Source organism: Pyrgilauda ruficollis, unplaced genomic scaffold (genome assembly GCF_017590135.1).
Source record: "Pyrgilauda ruficollis isolate IOZ18807 unplaced genomic scaffold, ASM1759013v1 scaffold110, whole genome shotgun sequence".
Lineage (NCBI taxonomy): Eukaryota > Metazoa > Chordata > Aves > Passeriformes > Passeridae > Pyrgilauda > Pyrgilauda ruficollis.
In genome coordinates, this window is record NW_024509211.1 from 1,520,421 (window position 1) to 1,537,370 (window position 16,950).

Genomic DNA, 16,950 nt, shown 5'->3' on the forward strand with positions numbered 1-16,950 from the left:
TGCCCTGGGCTCTGTGGCTGCACACCTGACCTGCCCAGCTTTATGGGACTCACTGATGCAAAGCCTGGGGCCAGTGACACCTTCCTTCCCCAGGCAAGAGCTCTGTGTTTGTTCTCCTCAGAGCAGTGGAAAAGGAACTTTTTCAGGCAAAATTATTTATGGTTTTGGGTTTTTTAGTGGTTCCTTGACCTGCTGTTAACTCCTCTCAGTATTTTGCCCAGCTCCAGGCTCCCATCATGTGCCAGTTTCAGATGAGGGGTCCCAAGGCCATCCAAAGAGCACAACTGCAGCCACCTCTGCCTTCATCAAGGGCAGTTTGAATGCAAATTGTACTGCAGGTTCCATCCTTTTTTCCCTGGAAAAGTTCCTTCTGTTGGGAATTTCTCCCAGGCTGTCTAAATCTCAAGCTGTAATTTAAGTCCCAGTGGCTGATTGTTCACAGTTTAATAGGTATTCTTTCACAAAGTCCATGCTGCTGAGGGCTGTCCCCAGCCCAATGTGCTCAATGAACACTGGCAGCATGGGTGTAAGAAGGCATTAAACTAAGCAGAAGTCCATGCATCTGAATTTAGGCACTTTAAAACATACATATGAAACCCAGTCCAGGACAAGAAAAGGAGTCAGAACACAGGAACATCAGACATGATATTGTAAGGATGAATTGAAAGTAACTGGAGCAGAACTCAACTGACATCGTCTGCTTGGTGATGAGGGGGGGGAAAAAAGTGAGAAAGGAAGTGTCACTTGGAATAGTCCAGCTCTGACTTATTTAAAGTGTCCATGAGCCTGAGGAGGGAATGCAGTCCATCAGTTAGCATCAGGGCATGATGAATTAGGTGATTTGCTGAAATGCTGTGAAGTTTCTTTATGGTGAACTATGAGGGTGGTAGCTTCAAGCTCTGGTTCTTGTCAGCTGTGAACATCATAGGTGACACTGGTTTGTTGAACTCAAATTTCTCCCTCCCTGTGCTGTCCTTATCAGACCTTCTCTTATGCTTAGAAAACAGGTTAAAATAGAGCTGATCTTGCCTGGCTTTCATAGAATCACAGAATAGTTAAGGTTGGAAAAGATCTGTAAAATCTTTGAGTCCAACCACGTACACAGCACCACTGTGTTCACCACCAATCCATGTCCCCAAGTGCCACGTCCACAATGCCTTTTGAACACTTCCAGCACCCCATGCTGCTCTGGGCACCCTGTTCCAATGCCTGGCCACCCTGTCAGTGAAGAAATCTTTCCTAATATCCAATCTAAACCTACCCTGATGCAACCTGAGGCCATTTCCTGTGGTCCTGCCTCGCTACAGCCTCCTTTAAGGTGGTTGTAGAGAATGAGAAGGTCCCCCTTGAGTCTTTTCCACCTTTCCATCAAATTTCCTCACAGATCTTCCGTAATCAAGGGATTAGAAGCAAGTTTTGCATCACCTTTGCCAGTGTGACACCTGACAGGCACTGGGCATTGCTGAGCAGCAGTGACACCTCGCTGGGCTTGGGGCTGGTGGCAGTCCCAGTTGTTGGTTTCTCTGGGTCTGGGCTGAAGGCACTCCAGACAGTAATTCATGTTCAGACTCAGGTGTTTATTATTTCTTATCAGTAAAACAGTCTCACAACCACGAGTTCTGCAGCTTTTCATTAGAAGGCACAAAACGGCTAACAATCTCTTGTCACAAGGTCTTTTAAGACTAAACTATCCAATTAAGAACTGACACCTGGATTATTTTCCCTTTTAACCCAATAACTGATCCCACAGAGCCCCCATGCAGACTTTTCTGCCCAATTACAAAATGCTACCCAAACCCAGGAAGAAGAAGGAAGAAGAAGCATGAAGAAGAGACCCAGGATGACACCCTGTGCCCTCCATCTTGCTTCCATCCACAACATACTAAAAATCCCAAAACCTCAATTTCTCACCAAGTGATACACCTACACTACTCTCTATAACCTGTTTCACACTTTTGTGGATTCCAGTCTATCTTGAAGTCTAGGAAACTTTCTCCATGAATGAGGGTCAAAGTCAGCTCTCCCCTGGGGGCCAGGACAGAGCAGACAGAGAAATATTCCTGGTCCCTGGGTTTCCACAGGGGCTCACCACTCTTCCACAAGTTCTGCACGAAGTGGGTCTCTCATGGCCTTGGGGAGCACGACAGTGCCAGAGGCAGCAGTGGGTGATCCAAAATCAGCCCTTTTCCTGACACAACAGATGGGCTGCTGCTGTGAAAAGGAAATGAATGTCATTGCATGGCTTGTAGTCTGACAGGAATGTCTGGAGAAGCTCTAATGTTGCTTCCCCACAAGCAGCTGTTGTCTGCATCCTCTTCCATGGCCTCCTGGGTGACTTCTTATTTTGAAAACAGTCCATCCTTCCTTCCACATTCCGTCTGGATGGAGGTTTTTGCTGGAGGGTTTCCTGCTCTTGTCTCCCCATTCCTGCACAGCTCTGCTTTCTCAGTCATGCCAGTGCAACTGCTCACCCTTAAAAGTGGATCACTGAAATATCAGCAAAAAACGAAGGAAGTTATTTTGGTTTTTTTAACCCAGACCAGAATAGAGATCTGTTTTCCAGCCACAGTCCCAGCACAGCTGGTGGAATAATGCTCTGCAGCAGAGAAACAGCAGAAAATGCCCAAATGAACAGTCTGGAGCAGGGAAGGGCTGCCCTCTCTGGATCTATCACATCTCCTCCTCTCCTGCATCAGCTGAGGGGAATTGGACCCTCACAGGGACCCCCTGGGAAAAGTCTTTTGTTGGGGGACCACAGCCACAGCAGATGAGAGCCAGCCCTTGAGCAACTGGGCCCTTGAGGGATCTAATCAAGCTGGCAGGGGTTCCCAATGCAGCAGTTTTTGTCACAACAGGACAAACGTGGCAGTGTTTTGACAGGCTGGGGCAGTGCTTGTCATCTGAATACCATGAGTTTGTGTTAAAGATTCTATTCCACTTTCCAAGAATGTGGCCTCTGCACCTCGTTGACAGCAGGGAAATGTTTCATTGCTGTACAAATGCAAGTAAATAAATGCAGAAGGTTGAAAATGCATCCTAGGTATGCTGTCGTTACCTAGCACCCAGAGAAATTAGTTTTGTTTGACAAAAAATGGAAACACCGCCAGGATATTTTGCTCCAGTTTAGCTTGTTTGCTAGAATTGTTTGTGGTTAGTAATGAGCACAAGGTTCACTTGTAATAATAATGTAACCATGGTAATATGATAACACAGGCTGATGCCAGGCTGATTTGCTGATAAGATTTATGCCCTATTATATTATCCAATGCAATTAAGAAATACACGGACAATTAACATTAGAATAGTTTAAAATAAAGGATCAGACAGCTGTGGGTCTCAGGCATAGTCTCCAAGTGTTTGTGTCACCCTGCTGTGTTTCAATGAGCAAGGAAAGCATTTGCTTTCATGTCACCAACAGGGAATTGTCATGTTCCTCATTTTTTCCAATTCCCTACACTCATTTTAGTGTGACAGGTCAGAAATGAACCTAGGAAAAGCAACAAGTGTTAATTGGCCTCATTCAATCTAAATTGAATTTGATGATCAGCAGGGTGAAAGACGAATGTGTGGTTTGGGATGTAGGGGTTTGCTCCCAGTGGGAAGGAAATGACCGGGAGATGGGGGTCAGAATCTCTCGCCCCTTGCCTGCGTGTTGGGAATTCACTGTGCCAACCACTACTTTCCCAGGACTCCTTTTAGATTACCAGAGGCAGCTCTTTCTTGTCTTGGAAGTTCTGTGGGGCAGAGATCATCTCTTCATTCCCCATCTATGAATGCTGAAGGAACACAGCATTTCTGCCACTTAATAATACAAGCACAGGAGTTGAGGCAGGATAATCATGGGATGAGCCATTTCATAACCGCCTCTGTAGCAGACAGAGTTACATCTCTCATAACATCCTAGCAACAGAGCTCCTCAATCATCAGCTCTTCTCCTTACCTGCAGACATCTCACTGCCTCACTCTTTGCTGTTTCCACGTTCAGTGGCGAATCTGGGATTATTTGTGGAGAATTTAATCTGAATACGCCAGTGAAGGGACAGCAACTTTCCAAAAGAGTGTAAGAGCAAGTCTTTCAGCTGTTGCCATAAGCCAGGAGATGAATGGTGGACAATTTTGGACTCAATTTTTTTTTCATATGAGAATCCTATGATTCAGCCCTTGCTAAGTTATGAGATGTTTGGTTTGCTGAGACAGAGGCCTCCAAAGGTCTAGGCAGAGCTAATATGGGAACTGGGGTCTCTCTCTTCTCTCAGATTGGTTTTTCATTGGGATGATCAACTGCAGTGTAACTGAGAGGGGAGAAACCAATCTCACTCTCTTGTTCCTCATGTGCTTAAAATCCCCATTTTACTAAAGAGTGACACCTACCCCTTTCTCCATCTTCTCACCTTATTGTCCCTTCTTGCTGCTTATGGGCCCTTCATTTTGCTGTTTTCTGAGTGGCTTCCTCAGTAAATTAAAAGGCCTGTATTTTATGCTCATTCTCTTTACTCTTCATGCTGCCTTCATACCCTGCCTTTCCAGGCTCTCTCCTCCCTTGTCTCCAAGACCTGCACTCTGCTGAGCTGCATCCTAGCTCTCAAATTGTCTCTGTGGCCTTCCCCTCCCTTGTTTTGTCTTAAGTGATGCCTTGTTTTCCTTCTTTATTCACATAAATTGTCATTTCTTGCTGGCTGCTCAATTGCACATCTCCTCCTCCCATGCTGTCCAGCCTCCCCAGTCCCACTGCTTCCCAGGCATCACATTCCTTCCTCTTTGGGGAAAAAGCTCAGTTTCTCTCCATTCATTCTCTCCTTCCCTTCCTCTTTGCTGATCCTATAGCCAGTCTGGTTCACTCAAAGCTCCATTCTCCTCTCTGTGTGATGTAGGGAGTTCACTGTTCTGGCAGTTCCTCTGTTTCTTTTCCTTCCTGGAACTAATGCACTGTGAAGGATGAACACAGAAATGTCAGTAGAGTCCTGGAGACAGCACCTTATGCTCCTCAGAGTGGAAGAGGTGACTTGGGAGGGAGGAATCGGGCTGAAATCTACAAGGTGATAAGTGGCAAAATAAAAAAAAATCATTAAGACAGATTTTATTCAGCTGTATTTTATTTTGGAAGCAATGTACACATTGTACAGTGCACAACAGCTCAGAAGGAGCTGAAATAGCTTTGCATAAATATTGCATGAAGCTTTGTGTGCAAACACATATGAGGCACAGAGCTATATGCAAAACCTGGCTACAAAGGGTGAAGGAAAATGTGGAAGCTTTTGCTTCCATACCTGGAGAGCTTCTGGTGCCCTTGGAAAAGTAAATCTGCATTACAATACAAGTTTCATCATCAACATGCTCAGGGATGCTGTGAGCCAAGATCCACGCAAGAAGGAAAGCCATGGAGAGGATTTTTAAGTCAGCAGGGGTGGTCTAAATGCTGTGGGGCAGGGGTTGAACCTACTTCTGGGCCTTTTATGGGCCAGGTACACAAAAGGAGTAGAGACAGTGGTCCAGCATGTGGCTTCTTTTTATTTCCAGTTTTTCTTAGCAATCTCAGGTGAGCTGGGATGATATGGAGGGAGCCTTTGAAAAGTCACTCCCAATTCAAACTAAAAGATGCCCTGCACTGCCACAGCCGTGGGCTGAAGCTGCAAAAAGAAACCGAGTTGGATTTGGCTTCAACCATCCTCTGAACATGTGCCCTCACCTGCATCTGGGCCAGGATTTGGGAGGGCTGGTTTTAAGCTGCAAGAGGAAGTGGATGTCCTATTTTGAAACCACTTTACAGTGGTTTAAGAAGACTGTGAAGTAAGGATTTTGCCAGCTGTGGGCTCTCAGGACAAGGATCCACGAGGTAAAGCAGGGGTATGGCACACCACTATGTGTTGTGTTCTGCAAACAGAATGGGAATGAGAAGACAAATTCCATCTGAAACCTACCACTACCACAAACACTCATAATCTTTTGAGGGATAGTGAGAAAGAGCATTTCATTATGTTAATAATGTCCATGAGAGCTGCTGTACAGTGGGCTCACATCTTCCCAAACAAACCCCATATTGTGGAGGACTCCCTCAATGCCTGTTTCTTCCTCTTCCATTTTCTCCCCTTAGTACATGCCTGCAGCTCAATTTTTGCTCTATTTTGAAACTAACATTTTCTTTTTCTTCCCTTCAGCATCTGCATTCCACTCTCCGCCTCTTTCCACCACATGCCCATTGAAAACCTAATTGCAGATCCTTTGCTGCAATTAGTCTGCGTGCTGCTGCAAAGTTCACTTCATTATGGCTTTTTTGGACTGGTTTACTCACACAGGCTTTGCAGCAACTGCTGCTCACCAGTGCTTTGATCCCACTGCCCATGCCCTGGTCAGCACCCCAATGCAAGGACTTCCATGTTCTCCTCTGCTTTCCACTTTTCCCTCTCCTTACACCCTCACCTCTTCATGCCTAGATTTTTATTTTTTTTCCCCCAGATGCATAATTTTTGTTCCTGGTTTGGATGTGCCGGTCTGTATAAGCAGCGTTTGGCTTTAAACTGATAGAGGGCAGGTTTAGATTAGGAATTAGGAAGAAATTCTTCCCTGTGAGGGTGTGAGGCACAGCTTGCCCAGAGAAGCTGTGGATGCTCCATCCCTGGCAGTGCTCCAGGCCAGACTGGACAGAGTTTGGAGCAGCCAGGTCTAGTGGAGGCGTCCGTGCGTTGGAACGAGGTGGTTTTTAATATCCCAACTCAAACCGTTCTGCGATTCTATAATAATAATAATTCTGTCATCACTCTGTGATGGTCCGCGACTACACCGTGCAGGGCTCCAGAGGTCACGGATGGAGTTTTTGGGAAGGTCAGCGGTTTGCACTCCCGCATCTCCCACCTTCCCGCACCCCGCGGCGAGCGGACGACGGAGGTGAGAGGAGGAGGGGAGGGAGGAAGATGATGAGGAGCGAAGCGACCACGGGCGTGGATCCGCGGCCGGGCGGGGAGGAAGGCGGGCGGGAAGGAGGGATGAAGGAGGGATGGAGGAGGGATGGAGGAGGGATGGAGGCGGGGCCGCGGCGGCGGCGGGGCCGGGGCAGGCGGCGGGGGGACCCGCGGGGGCGCCGCGGGAGCCCGATGCGCGCTGGCGGGAGAAGGGCGAAGCGGAGGCGGAGCGGCAGCGCACCCGGGAGCGGCTGGAGGCCACGCTGGCCGGGCTGGGCGAGCTGGAGTACCTGCGGCAGCGGCAGGAGCTGCTGGTGAAGAGCCTCCTGCTGCGGCGGCCGGCGGGAGCGGGGCCCGGGGCGCAGGGCGGCCGCGGGGAGCCGCCGGGAGAGGGACCGCCGCCGCGCAGCCTGGAGGAGAAGTTCCTGGAGGAGAACATCCTCCTCCTGCGGAGGCAGCTGGTGAGCGGGGGCGGGGGGCGCCGCGGGATGCGAGTGGCGAGCGCCGCGGGATGCGGGCGGGGAGCGCCGGGGATGCGGGCGGGGAGCGCAGGGGATGCGCGCCCGCTCGGTGCCCCCGTGTCGGTGTGACCCGCGGGTCCTGCCCGCGGAGAGGCGAGAAGGGAGCTGGGAACCCCCGCCGGCGGCACCCCCGCCCCGCTGTCACCCGGCACGGCGCGCAGGTGAGGCGGCGGGCCGGTGACAGCTCGGAGGTGGACGGGTCGTGCCCGCGTTGTGCCGGTGGCCGCACGGTTCCCTTCGGGTCCCGGAGCCAGGCCGGCGGTCCCACTTCCATTCATGGCAAGAGAGGCGCCGCCGTTGCCATGAATGGAAGTTGGGAGCCAGCTCCCGGGTCCAGCCCCGAGAGGAGGCAGCGGGCGCTCGGGCACCGGCAGGATCGGGCCCGGGAAGAAGGGATGCTTTTGTTGGAGGACGCGCTTTGGAGCTGGTGTGGGAAGAGATGGAGGGCGGCATGAAGCGGCAGATCATTTTTCAGTGAAAATAGCGTACAGCTGTGCCTGGCGCTCTTTGTGCGCCGCTCAGCATTTGCTTTCACCCAAGGAGAAGTTAGATTGCGTGATTTATTTCCTTATTTCCTGATTTTTTTCCTTTCCTCACCCCCCGTTTTTCCTCCTTTTTTTTTTTTTTTTTTTTTTTTTTTTTTTTTTTTCTTATTGCCCTTTTGATTTAGTTAGGTTAGGGTTATTTGCCTTTTAAAAATATCAAAATAAATTATTTTTTTTCTGCTGAGAAGGGGCTGGCTGGCGGCCGAGAGCCGTAGTGAAGGACCACGGAATCATTACTCAAAAAAAAAAAAAAAAAAAAAAAAAGTCGGGGATTTGTGGTAGCACTTTAATTTGTGCACTTGACATTGCAGATTGGAACCAGATGCGGTGCTGACTGGGGGAGGGGGCGCTGGTGGCAGTAGGTGGCGCAGCGAAGTCATCCCTTGAACCCATCACCTCCTCCAGCCTGGCTGCCAGCCAGCCCTGGCTCCCCCAGGAATCGGGGAGAAGGCTTGGGATCACCCCTTTGGTTCTCCAAAGGATGGCCTTAAACGCCAGCACATCTTCAACTAGTGCTTGCCAGTGCTTTTAGCATTTATTCTCCCTTTGCCCAAGGCCAGGCTGGACAGGGATCTGAGCAACTGGTTTAGTGGAGGGTGTCCCTGCCCATGGCAAGGAGGCTGGAACGAGGTGATCTTTAGGGTTCCTTCCAACCCAAACCCTTCTATGAATCTATGATTCTATGACTGGTCCACTCCATGGGAAAGATTATCCTGGATTTAATGGGTTCAGATTTAGTCCGGCTATGAGCATCAAAACTCATTGCAATGAATGTGTCAGAGCACCCCTGGGTGCCAGTCAAATGATGCACTTGAAGAAACAAAAGTAGATGAACCTTTCTCCTGCCTCCTCCCCTCTCCCCAAAGCTAGAGCAATTAAAGGGTATGAAGCTGAACAGATGATGGATAAGCAACATTATAATACACAGGGGGAAACTGATTGTGTTGACCGTGGGTTAATGAGTGCCTTGCAAAATAATTTCATATTGCTTATTTTATGCCATCAAATTACCTTCATAAATAGCCTTAAAATTCATCTCGCAGCAATTTCATACAATTATAAAGGGAGAAGAGGAAGAATTACTCTTCCTTCCTGCTGCACTGCAAAACTAATAAAAGGGTTGTGATCCCAGCCCTGGGAATCTTGCTCTCTGGATGGTGGACTCTAAGCTCACAATGTGCAGCAGAACAAGGCGGTTCCCACACCACAGGCACTTGTTGGCAGAGCTGTTTGGTGCCATTGTGTGAGCAGATGTGATCTTTGAGTAACACCAGTGTGGTGGGGAACGTGCCCTGCTAGGCTGGCACGGCCGTCCTTGCCCGTTCCATGTGCACAGGTCTGGTTGGGCCATATCACACAATCCAGCTTTGTTCTTCCAGCTGTGGTCAGCACAGCCCGCTGGTCTTCCTGAATTGTGGAGCATGCTCTCATGCAGAACTGGCTGGAATAGGCTGGGATGAAATGCCTGCGGAATTTTTCACTGAAGTATTTATCCAGAGCATCCATCTAAAATGTCAGGGCTTTGTTTGGTTTTTATGTAAAAGAATATAGACGAGGTGTTTCACAAGGCTTAGATGGAGAAATTTGTTGGTCCTTGGGACCCCTTCACATCTGCCCTGCTGAAGGAGCTTATGTTCTTTGTCCTCTTCTTTTGCAGAACTGCTTGAGGAGGAGGGATGCTGGGTTATTAAATCAGCTGCAAGAGCTGGATAAGCAAATAAGTGATCTCCGCCTGGACGTGGAGAAAACGACAGATGAACACCTGGAGACAGACAGTCGTCCAAGTTCAGGTAAGGGCAGTGCTCAGCAAAATCCAGCCTCCCTTGGCACCTGGAATTAAACTGCCTGTAGATTTTAGTGCTGCAGTTTTCAGTACTGCAGCAGTAAATGTCTACATCTCGCTCACACTCTGATAATTAATCCCTACTATCAGAGTTCACTGACCACTGGAAAGGCTGCTATTTGCTTCTTTCAGAGGAGCATTTCAAGCTTAATTAGATTTTCAGTGTTTGGGGCATTTGTTTTTTCAAGGCCACCCTCACATTAGTTCGAGAAGTTCTAATTGTCCTGTGTATTAGGGAGGAGGTTGAAGGAAAAATGGTGAAAAGAAGCACCACTGTCTGGAGGAAGATATCAAAAGTGGTCATACAGCCAGAAAGGAGGATGGAATCAAACAATTCAATCCTCCATATATTGAATTTCATCTCATTCTAACTGTGTTGAAGCCAGTAAGTGGTATTTAACTATGGGGAACCTTTCCTAGAGGCCCCTAGACTTGTGCTGAACACACTACAAAATGGTGAATCCTCCAACTAGCAATTGTTAAAGCTAATTGCTAATTTCTAGTCTGAATCTGACTTGTTCCAGCACTGATATTTTTATATCCTTTTCTCCCCTAAAGAAAGGTCTTTTCTAATACCCAGCGTTTCCTCCTCTTGAAGGTGCTATACATTATAATTCCTGGCTTTTATTTGATGAGCTAAACAGGTCAAGTTCTTGAAGTCATTCATTTTAAGGCATTTTTCCAAGCTCCTAAATAGCTTGGTGGCCTCTTTCCAATTTTTTAGCTTTCTTTTAAGCATGCTGGATTCAAGGACTGGGCTCACCATTCCAGTGTTTCTTACCAGGGCTGTGTAGACTGCTGAAGTCATTTCCCTGCTGCTATTCATTAGCCTCTTTGTACATCCAACAATCTCATTAGCTTTTTTTTCTTTTTTTTTTTTTTTGCCATATCATTAAGCTTGATTGAGCTGCTTTTCCACGCTGACTAAGCCCTTTCCAGGATTATTGTTTTCCAGGATGCATCCCCATTCTGTAGGCATGCTCTGCATTCCTTACTCCTAAATAAACTATTTAAATTTTGGTTGTGGTATGTAATTTTTCCTTGAGTAGTCCCAGTTTACCAGGAAATTAAATTTGCTGCATCTGCACATTATTTACCATTTTTCTTCTTTTTGTAATCCACAAATATAGTGTTTATCTCCAGAACTTTGAGGAAAGTAATGGATAGCATTGGGCCCAACACTTTTATAGTTAAGTAATAGTTGGAGAGTCTGTCTTGGAAGTATAACACTCTATTAAATGGGTGAGCTGCCAAACATAGCCTGGATCCTTGTTGCTAAAATCTGAAAATCCCTGAAAGGGTTAGAACCCCAACCCTTGTAAAGTTAAAAAAAAAATCCACATGCTAAGATAAGTTCTGCTGTTTTAAGTGCTTTACTTTTAAACAAAGTAAATTCATGGCAATAAGGATATTACTAAATTGTTGGCTGGTTTTGGGGTGACTGAATGAAGTCCCATAACTGCTTGTGTTAGAGTAAGCCAACTCAAACACCAGCTTGACTGCCTTTCTAGGGACACAAATAGTAACTTTGTGTAGACATAACTAATATAAATCCAAACTCTTATTTTTATAGGGTTTTATGAGCTGAGTGATGGAGCTTCTGGATCGCTTTCCAATTCATCTAACTCTGTCTTCAGTGAGTGTTTATCCAGTTGCCATTCTAGCACTTGCTTTTGCAGCCCTTTGGAGGCAACACTGAATATCTCAGATGGACGCCCTAAATCTGCAGGTATAGTAAAAGCAGGTCGAATACATCATACTCCAGGAGGTGGCTTTGGCTTTGGAAATACTGCCTCAGGAGTACCTGGGTTGGATTAACCCTTCTTCCTTTCATGTGCCATATTATGCTCTGAAAAGATCCCAGTGCCTCTCACGTACATGGGTCATGAGGCAGGGTTGTTTGCCCTCCACTGGTCCAGCTTTGCACATGAATATGTCACTCTAAACACACAAAAATGGCTTGTGAAGATCTGGCAGCTGCTCTACCCAGCAGAGGGCAGTGGTACCTGTACACAGAAACACATCAGTCAGCTGATTTCTCTTTCTTTAGAAAAGCATTTTTAGTGAATAGCAATAATTAATGATAGCTCTTAGCCATGTCAGCATTACAGTCACAGAGTAAGGAGCTGGCTACAGGTTTTAGGGGGTCAGGGCACATGTTTTTAGAGTAATTTTGTCAATTCTGATTGCTTGCCTTGACCCCGAGTGAGCATGGTGAAGTGTGTCCTGCATTTATATGGTATAGACAGGTAGACATCATGAACATGCCAGGTACATTTTGCCTCTTTGGCAGAGAGCTGTGAACTTTCCTTGGACACCAGTCTGAAGATGCAAGCCTAGATTTTTGGGATGGTTCAATAGGAAGGCCTCCTCTGCTCTCCAGAAGAGACTCTTCAGTAGGGCTGTTGTGATCCAGTGTTACTGACTGCAGACATTTTCAAAAGCTTTAGCTCGTTCTTGGTTGGGGAGGATGATTCCAACCACAGTATTTCCACTTTGCATTCTGCTCTTTAAGTTTAGCTTATAGTGATTTGTTGTGAATCAAGGACAGAATAATTCATGCTCTTCTGTTTCTGAACTGGGAAAGTGCAGCCTGGAATACATTCATTCTGAGATGCTGACAAGTCCTCTAAGTTTTCCTGTGAGCAGCTCGAGGTAATTTAATGCTCCCTGTTGTAAGGTATATGTGATCTTCATGGGCCATACATTAAAACAAGAAAAAAAAAACCACACACACAAGGAATTCCAGCTGATTGCATTGCTGGTTTTTTCTGTATACACCACAAAAACCTATACCTTTCATGATTCATACAGTCTCACTTTCACGGATGAAATTTCACAAACTGACAAATTTCAAAAATATCTTTTTGTCAACATTCCTTGAAGCCAACATAGAATTTAGGAAATGTAGGAAAACTGAGAAGTGATCTGGAGGAAGTTTATGGTCTTAACTTCCCTGTTCTTCCTTTCCTGCTTACACAGAAACATCATCTCTATCAGCAAATTTCATCAATGCCCATGAGACCTCTTTGAAATAAGCCTTAGATAAGTGATGAGCACTGAGCATTCCAATCAGAGTACCCTGGCTGAAGTTTCCAGCCCAAGGGCAGAAAACAGGACTGGCAGAGGATCATTTAGATTGTACCCCTACCCAAGAAGACAAGGGCAACTTAAGCTTAAAAAATAATAGTAATCTTAGGTGCTTGGGTGGAAGCCCAGCTCTTAAGGTTGCATACCTTTCTAGTAACCTTAGCCATTAAATCTGACTCATGCATCGTGAAATGCACTGGATTTCTCTGGCAGAACTCTCTTTGCAGAGCCAAGGCTAGGATGTCAGCTGGATTGACCTGCACTTCTTGTACTTGTGTGAAAACATGAGCCTGTTTCCCATTCCATAACCCCTTATCACTCAAAAGGAGCACCTGTTATTACTATTAACATTGCTATAAATATTATCATAATAATAGTAGTAACAATAATAAAAATAACCATAAATTAAGTCTGGATTTTTTTTCCTAACCTGAGACATGCTTGAAAGAATCCAGAAGTAGAATTTGTCAGTAAGCTACAAGAATTAATTGTTCTCTTGTCTGTATTTTTTATGTTTCTCTTTGGATTTAAAATTCATGTGTGCTGAGGCCTGCAGAGAGTTTCACAGGTGACTGTGTAACAAATAAGAGACCCTTGCAGACTTCTGGGTGGCTTGAAAGGAAGATAGGAAGATCTTAACAACCTGGGCACAGGTTTGAAACCAATGCACATGTTCTCATTAGGGCTGTGATTTTTATTGTTTTAACCATGTGGTCCTAGTGGGGTAAATCCAGCATAGATGCAGTGACAGGGAGACCCACGGAAGGATAGTGCTGCTTTTTGTATTGCTTGAACAGCACCACTGGTTGCAAAATTGCTGCTGCTGTAGTTAGAGCTTTGCATTGTGTGCCTAGATGGACCGGCGTCCTTGGCAGCAGATTAAAAACGTAGCACAGCTGTCCCTGGCAGGCTCTCTAAACTCTCCTAAAATGCCTTTCAGATCTCATAGGCTGGATGGACTATAATAAGGAAGGCCAGCATGAGGACCAGACCGCAGGCTCTGTCTGTCGCTCTTTATCCACACCGCACTCAAATTCCCTCGATGTCGTTGCAGATGTACATCCCAAGTACCAGTGCGATCTGGTGTCTAAAAACGGGAACGACATCTACCGCTACCCCAGCCCGCTCCACGCCGTGGCTGTGCAGAGCCCCATGTTCCTCCTCCCCGTGACTGAGAACCTCCAGCGAGAAGAGGAGAGGCTCGCTTGCGATATCAGCGACGTTTGCACCCCATCCGAAACGGACTCGGGACAATCCGCCAACGCCTTCCCCCCACAGAGCTCCTGGCCGGCTCCGTGCCCTTCCACCAGCAAGAGGATAGACAGCTACATCTTAAGCCTGGTTCAGAAAAAGACTCACGCAGTAAGGACTAACAAACCCCGGACGAGTCTCAACGCCGATGCCACCAAAGGGATCTTGAGGCATGGGAGCATGTGCGTCCGGCAGCCGGCAGCAATGGTGGCCCACGGCAACGTAGTGAACCTGAAGAGCTCCAAGCCGGTGTGTTTGCCTCCCGGTGGGGCTCCCGCTCCGGACCACACGGCTCCCTCCCCGTTAAAGCAGAGGCCAAGGGAGCCGGCTGGGGAGCAGCTGGAGAGTAGGAAGGCCCCTTTGCCAGCAGCTTTCCCACCCGGCACAACAACAGAACTCCAGAGCAAGCACCTGCCACGGGGAGTCAAACCAGCACCGTCGGAGCTGGGCCGCAACACCGCGGCCACAGCCGGGGACGTCCCCAAGGAGAACGGCCAGCTCTTTGCTGCGTCTCCCAAAGAGACCCCAGGGAAGCCAGTGGTGCTGCAGCCAGAGAACAGGGTCAGCCAGCCTCCCAAAAAGATCCTGTTGAAGAGCAGCTTGCAGGCTGCTCGCTCCTCATCACCGGCTGTCGAGGAGAGGCCCGCGCTGGATTTCAAAAGCGAGGGCTCTTCCTCGCAGAGCCTGGATGATGGGCTGCTGGTGAACGCCCAGTACATCCCGGCCCAGCAGCAAAGCATGAAGCTCCACAAAGGCACCCGGAATGTCAAGATTTTGAAAAGCTCTGCGTTGAAACACAGGTCCCACCTTGCCAACGGGGTGGAAAACAGCTCACAGACCTTGAGGGAGAAAGCCAAACTGGTCGGCAAGAAGTGCCGCTTTCCTGAGGAGTTGGATACAAATAAGAAACTGAAAAAGCCCTCGTCGCGGGGGAAGAGAGGCAGCGGCCTGCCGCTGGAGCCGAGCCTCCCGGGCCGGCAGGCCGGCCTGCACAGATCCGCCCTCCGCTCCCATGGGCATGGCCGGGAGGTCGTGGTGGCCAAGCCCAAACACAAGCGTGCCGACTACCGCCGCTGGAAGTCCTCGGCGGAGATCTCCTACGAGGAGGCCCTGCGGAGGGCGAGGAGGAACCGGCGGGAGGGCGTGGGGGTCTACTCACAGGTGCCCCTGCCCTATGTCAGCCCCTACGCCTACGTGGCCAGCGACTCGGAGTACTCAGCCGAGTGCGAGTCCTTGTTCCACTCCACCGTGGTGGACACGAGCGAGGACGAGCAGAGCAACTACACCACGAACTGCTTTGGAGACAGCGAGTCAAGCCTGAGTGAGGTGGAGTTTGTAGGGGAGAGCACGACCACCAGCGACTCTGATGAGAGCGGGGGCCTGATTTGGTCCCAGTTTGTCCAGACGCTCCCCATCCAAACAGTCACGGCGCCGGAGCTGCATGAAAATGCAGCCAAGGCCTTTGTCAAAATCAAAGCCTCCCATAACCTCAAGAAGAAGATCCTCCGCTTTCGGTCAGGCTCCCTGAAGCTCATGACGACCGTCTAGTGAGGTGACTTGGTGGAATGTATCTGCTTCTGCTTTTGGAAGCAAGGTGCTTTTTTTTGTACATATTTCCACAGATTTTTTTTTTTTTTTAAATACAAATATTTAAAACTTAAGGTAAATTATGTCACTTGTCTTCAGAACTTGGGTGGATACTAGTGCCTTTTATGTGGAAATAAAAGACCGTTACACTTGTTTAAAAAAACCCAACAACACAACACTGCCATTTCAGTGGTGAACAGCCTCCAGCGCATGGTGTGTCAGAAGGCTTTGAGAAAAGGCTAAAATGTTTCTGGGAATGGATCTTCCTTGCCTAGTTTTTCCAGTTCTGGGTCTTATACAGGATATCGACAGCTTAAGGTCATAAGTTTTTAGGGAATAAAGGGGAGGGAGTGAGGGTGTTTCTTAATGTTTTTGCTTTTCCCTTTCTGCTGCTGCTGTTGCCACATCTTGAACTTTTTCCTTCTGGTACTCTGGTCTGTTTTTTTTTTCTTTTCTTGTTGATTCTCTTCTTGCAACTCACTCCTGTCCTCCCCCAGCCATCCCCCACCAGGAAAGGGCTCCTGTTCAATCTGTCTCCAAGGTTAAGTCGCCTTCCCTGGAGTGCACTCTACTCTGATCTCCTGGGAGTCCCACTGCGGATGCCAGTGGTGTCCAGAGTAAACTGCAGCTGGAGCAGCTGACCAAGGCTTAGTAACTTCATTATATTGTGTAAAACTGCTTTTGAAAAAGAAAAAAAAAAACCATATGCATGTCACGTGCATGAGTATCAGTAGTTTTAATATTCCTGTTGATGTCCAATTTGCTGTACATCATCAATGGCTGTTTTTATATATATATATATATCATTGTGTAAATTAATATAACACATCATATGCTGTAATAAACAGTCTGTTTTAATACTTTTTAAAGTTTGTTACGTTGGTGCAGACCCAGTCAGTGCTTTTATATTGGTGTTGTCACCTCTTAGATGTCTCCTTATGTGACCTGATAATGTTCCTTGCATTTAGCCGTGCGGGAAAAGGGGCAAGTTTAAAATGCTGCTGTGGATGTGACTTGTGCTTTGAGGGAATTGGCTTGTCATGGCTTCTCTTGTTCTTCTCATAGCTTGCATTTTTCCAAGGGCAAGGTGGGATTTAGGAGCTCAGAGGCATCTTCAGGTTGTTGCTGATGGGCAGCTCATGTTTCAGAGCAGATGGAAGTATAACATTAATCCTGCTGTCTGTCTGGGTGCTTGCAGACTTTGGTTGGTACAACAC

General features: G+C 47.6%; 1 protein-coding gene across 1 annotated transcript; it reads left to right on the plus strand.

Annotated features, from left to right (window-relative positions):
• Positions 1-6,761: 6,761 nt before the first annotated feature.
• On the plus strand, positions 6,762-16,590 carry DACT1 (dishevelled binding antagonist of beta catenin 1). Its single transcript, XM_041476933.1, has 5 exons — positions 6,762-6,882; positions 7,029-7,357; positions 9,620-9,752; positions 11,379-11,441; positions 13,950-16,590. The coding sequence occupies exons 1-5, from the start codon at positions 6,762-6,764 to the stop codon at positions 15,692-15,694; spliced, it is 2,391 nt and encodes a 796-aa protein (XP_041332867.1). The 3' UTR covers positions 15,695-16,590.
• Positions 16,591-16,950: the final 360 nt, after the last annotated feature.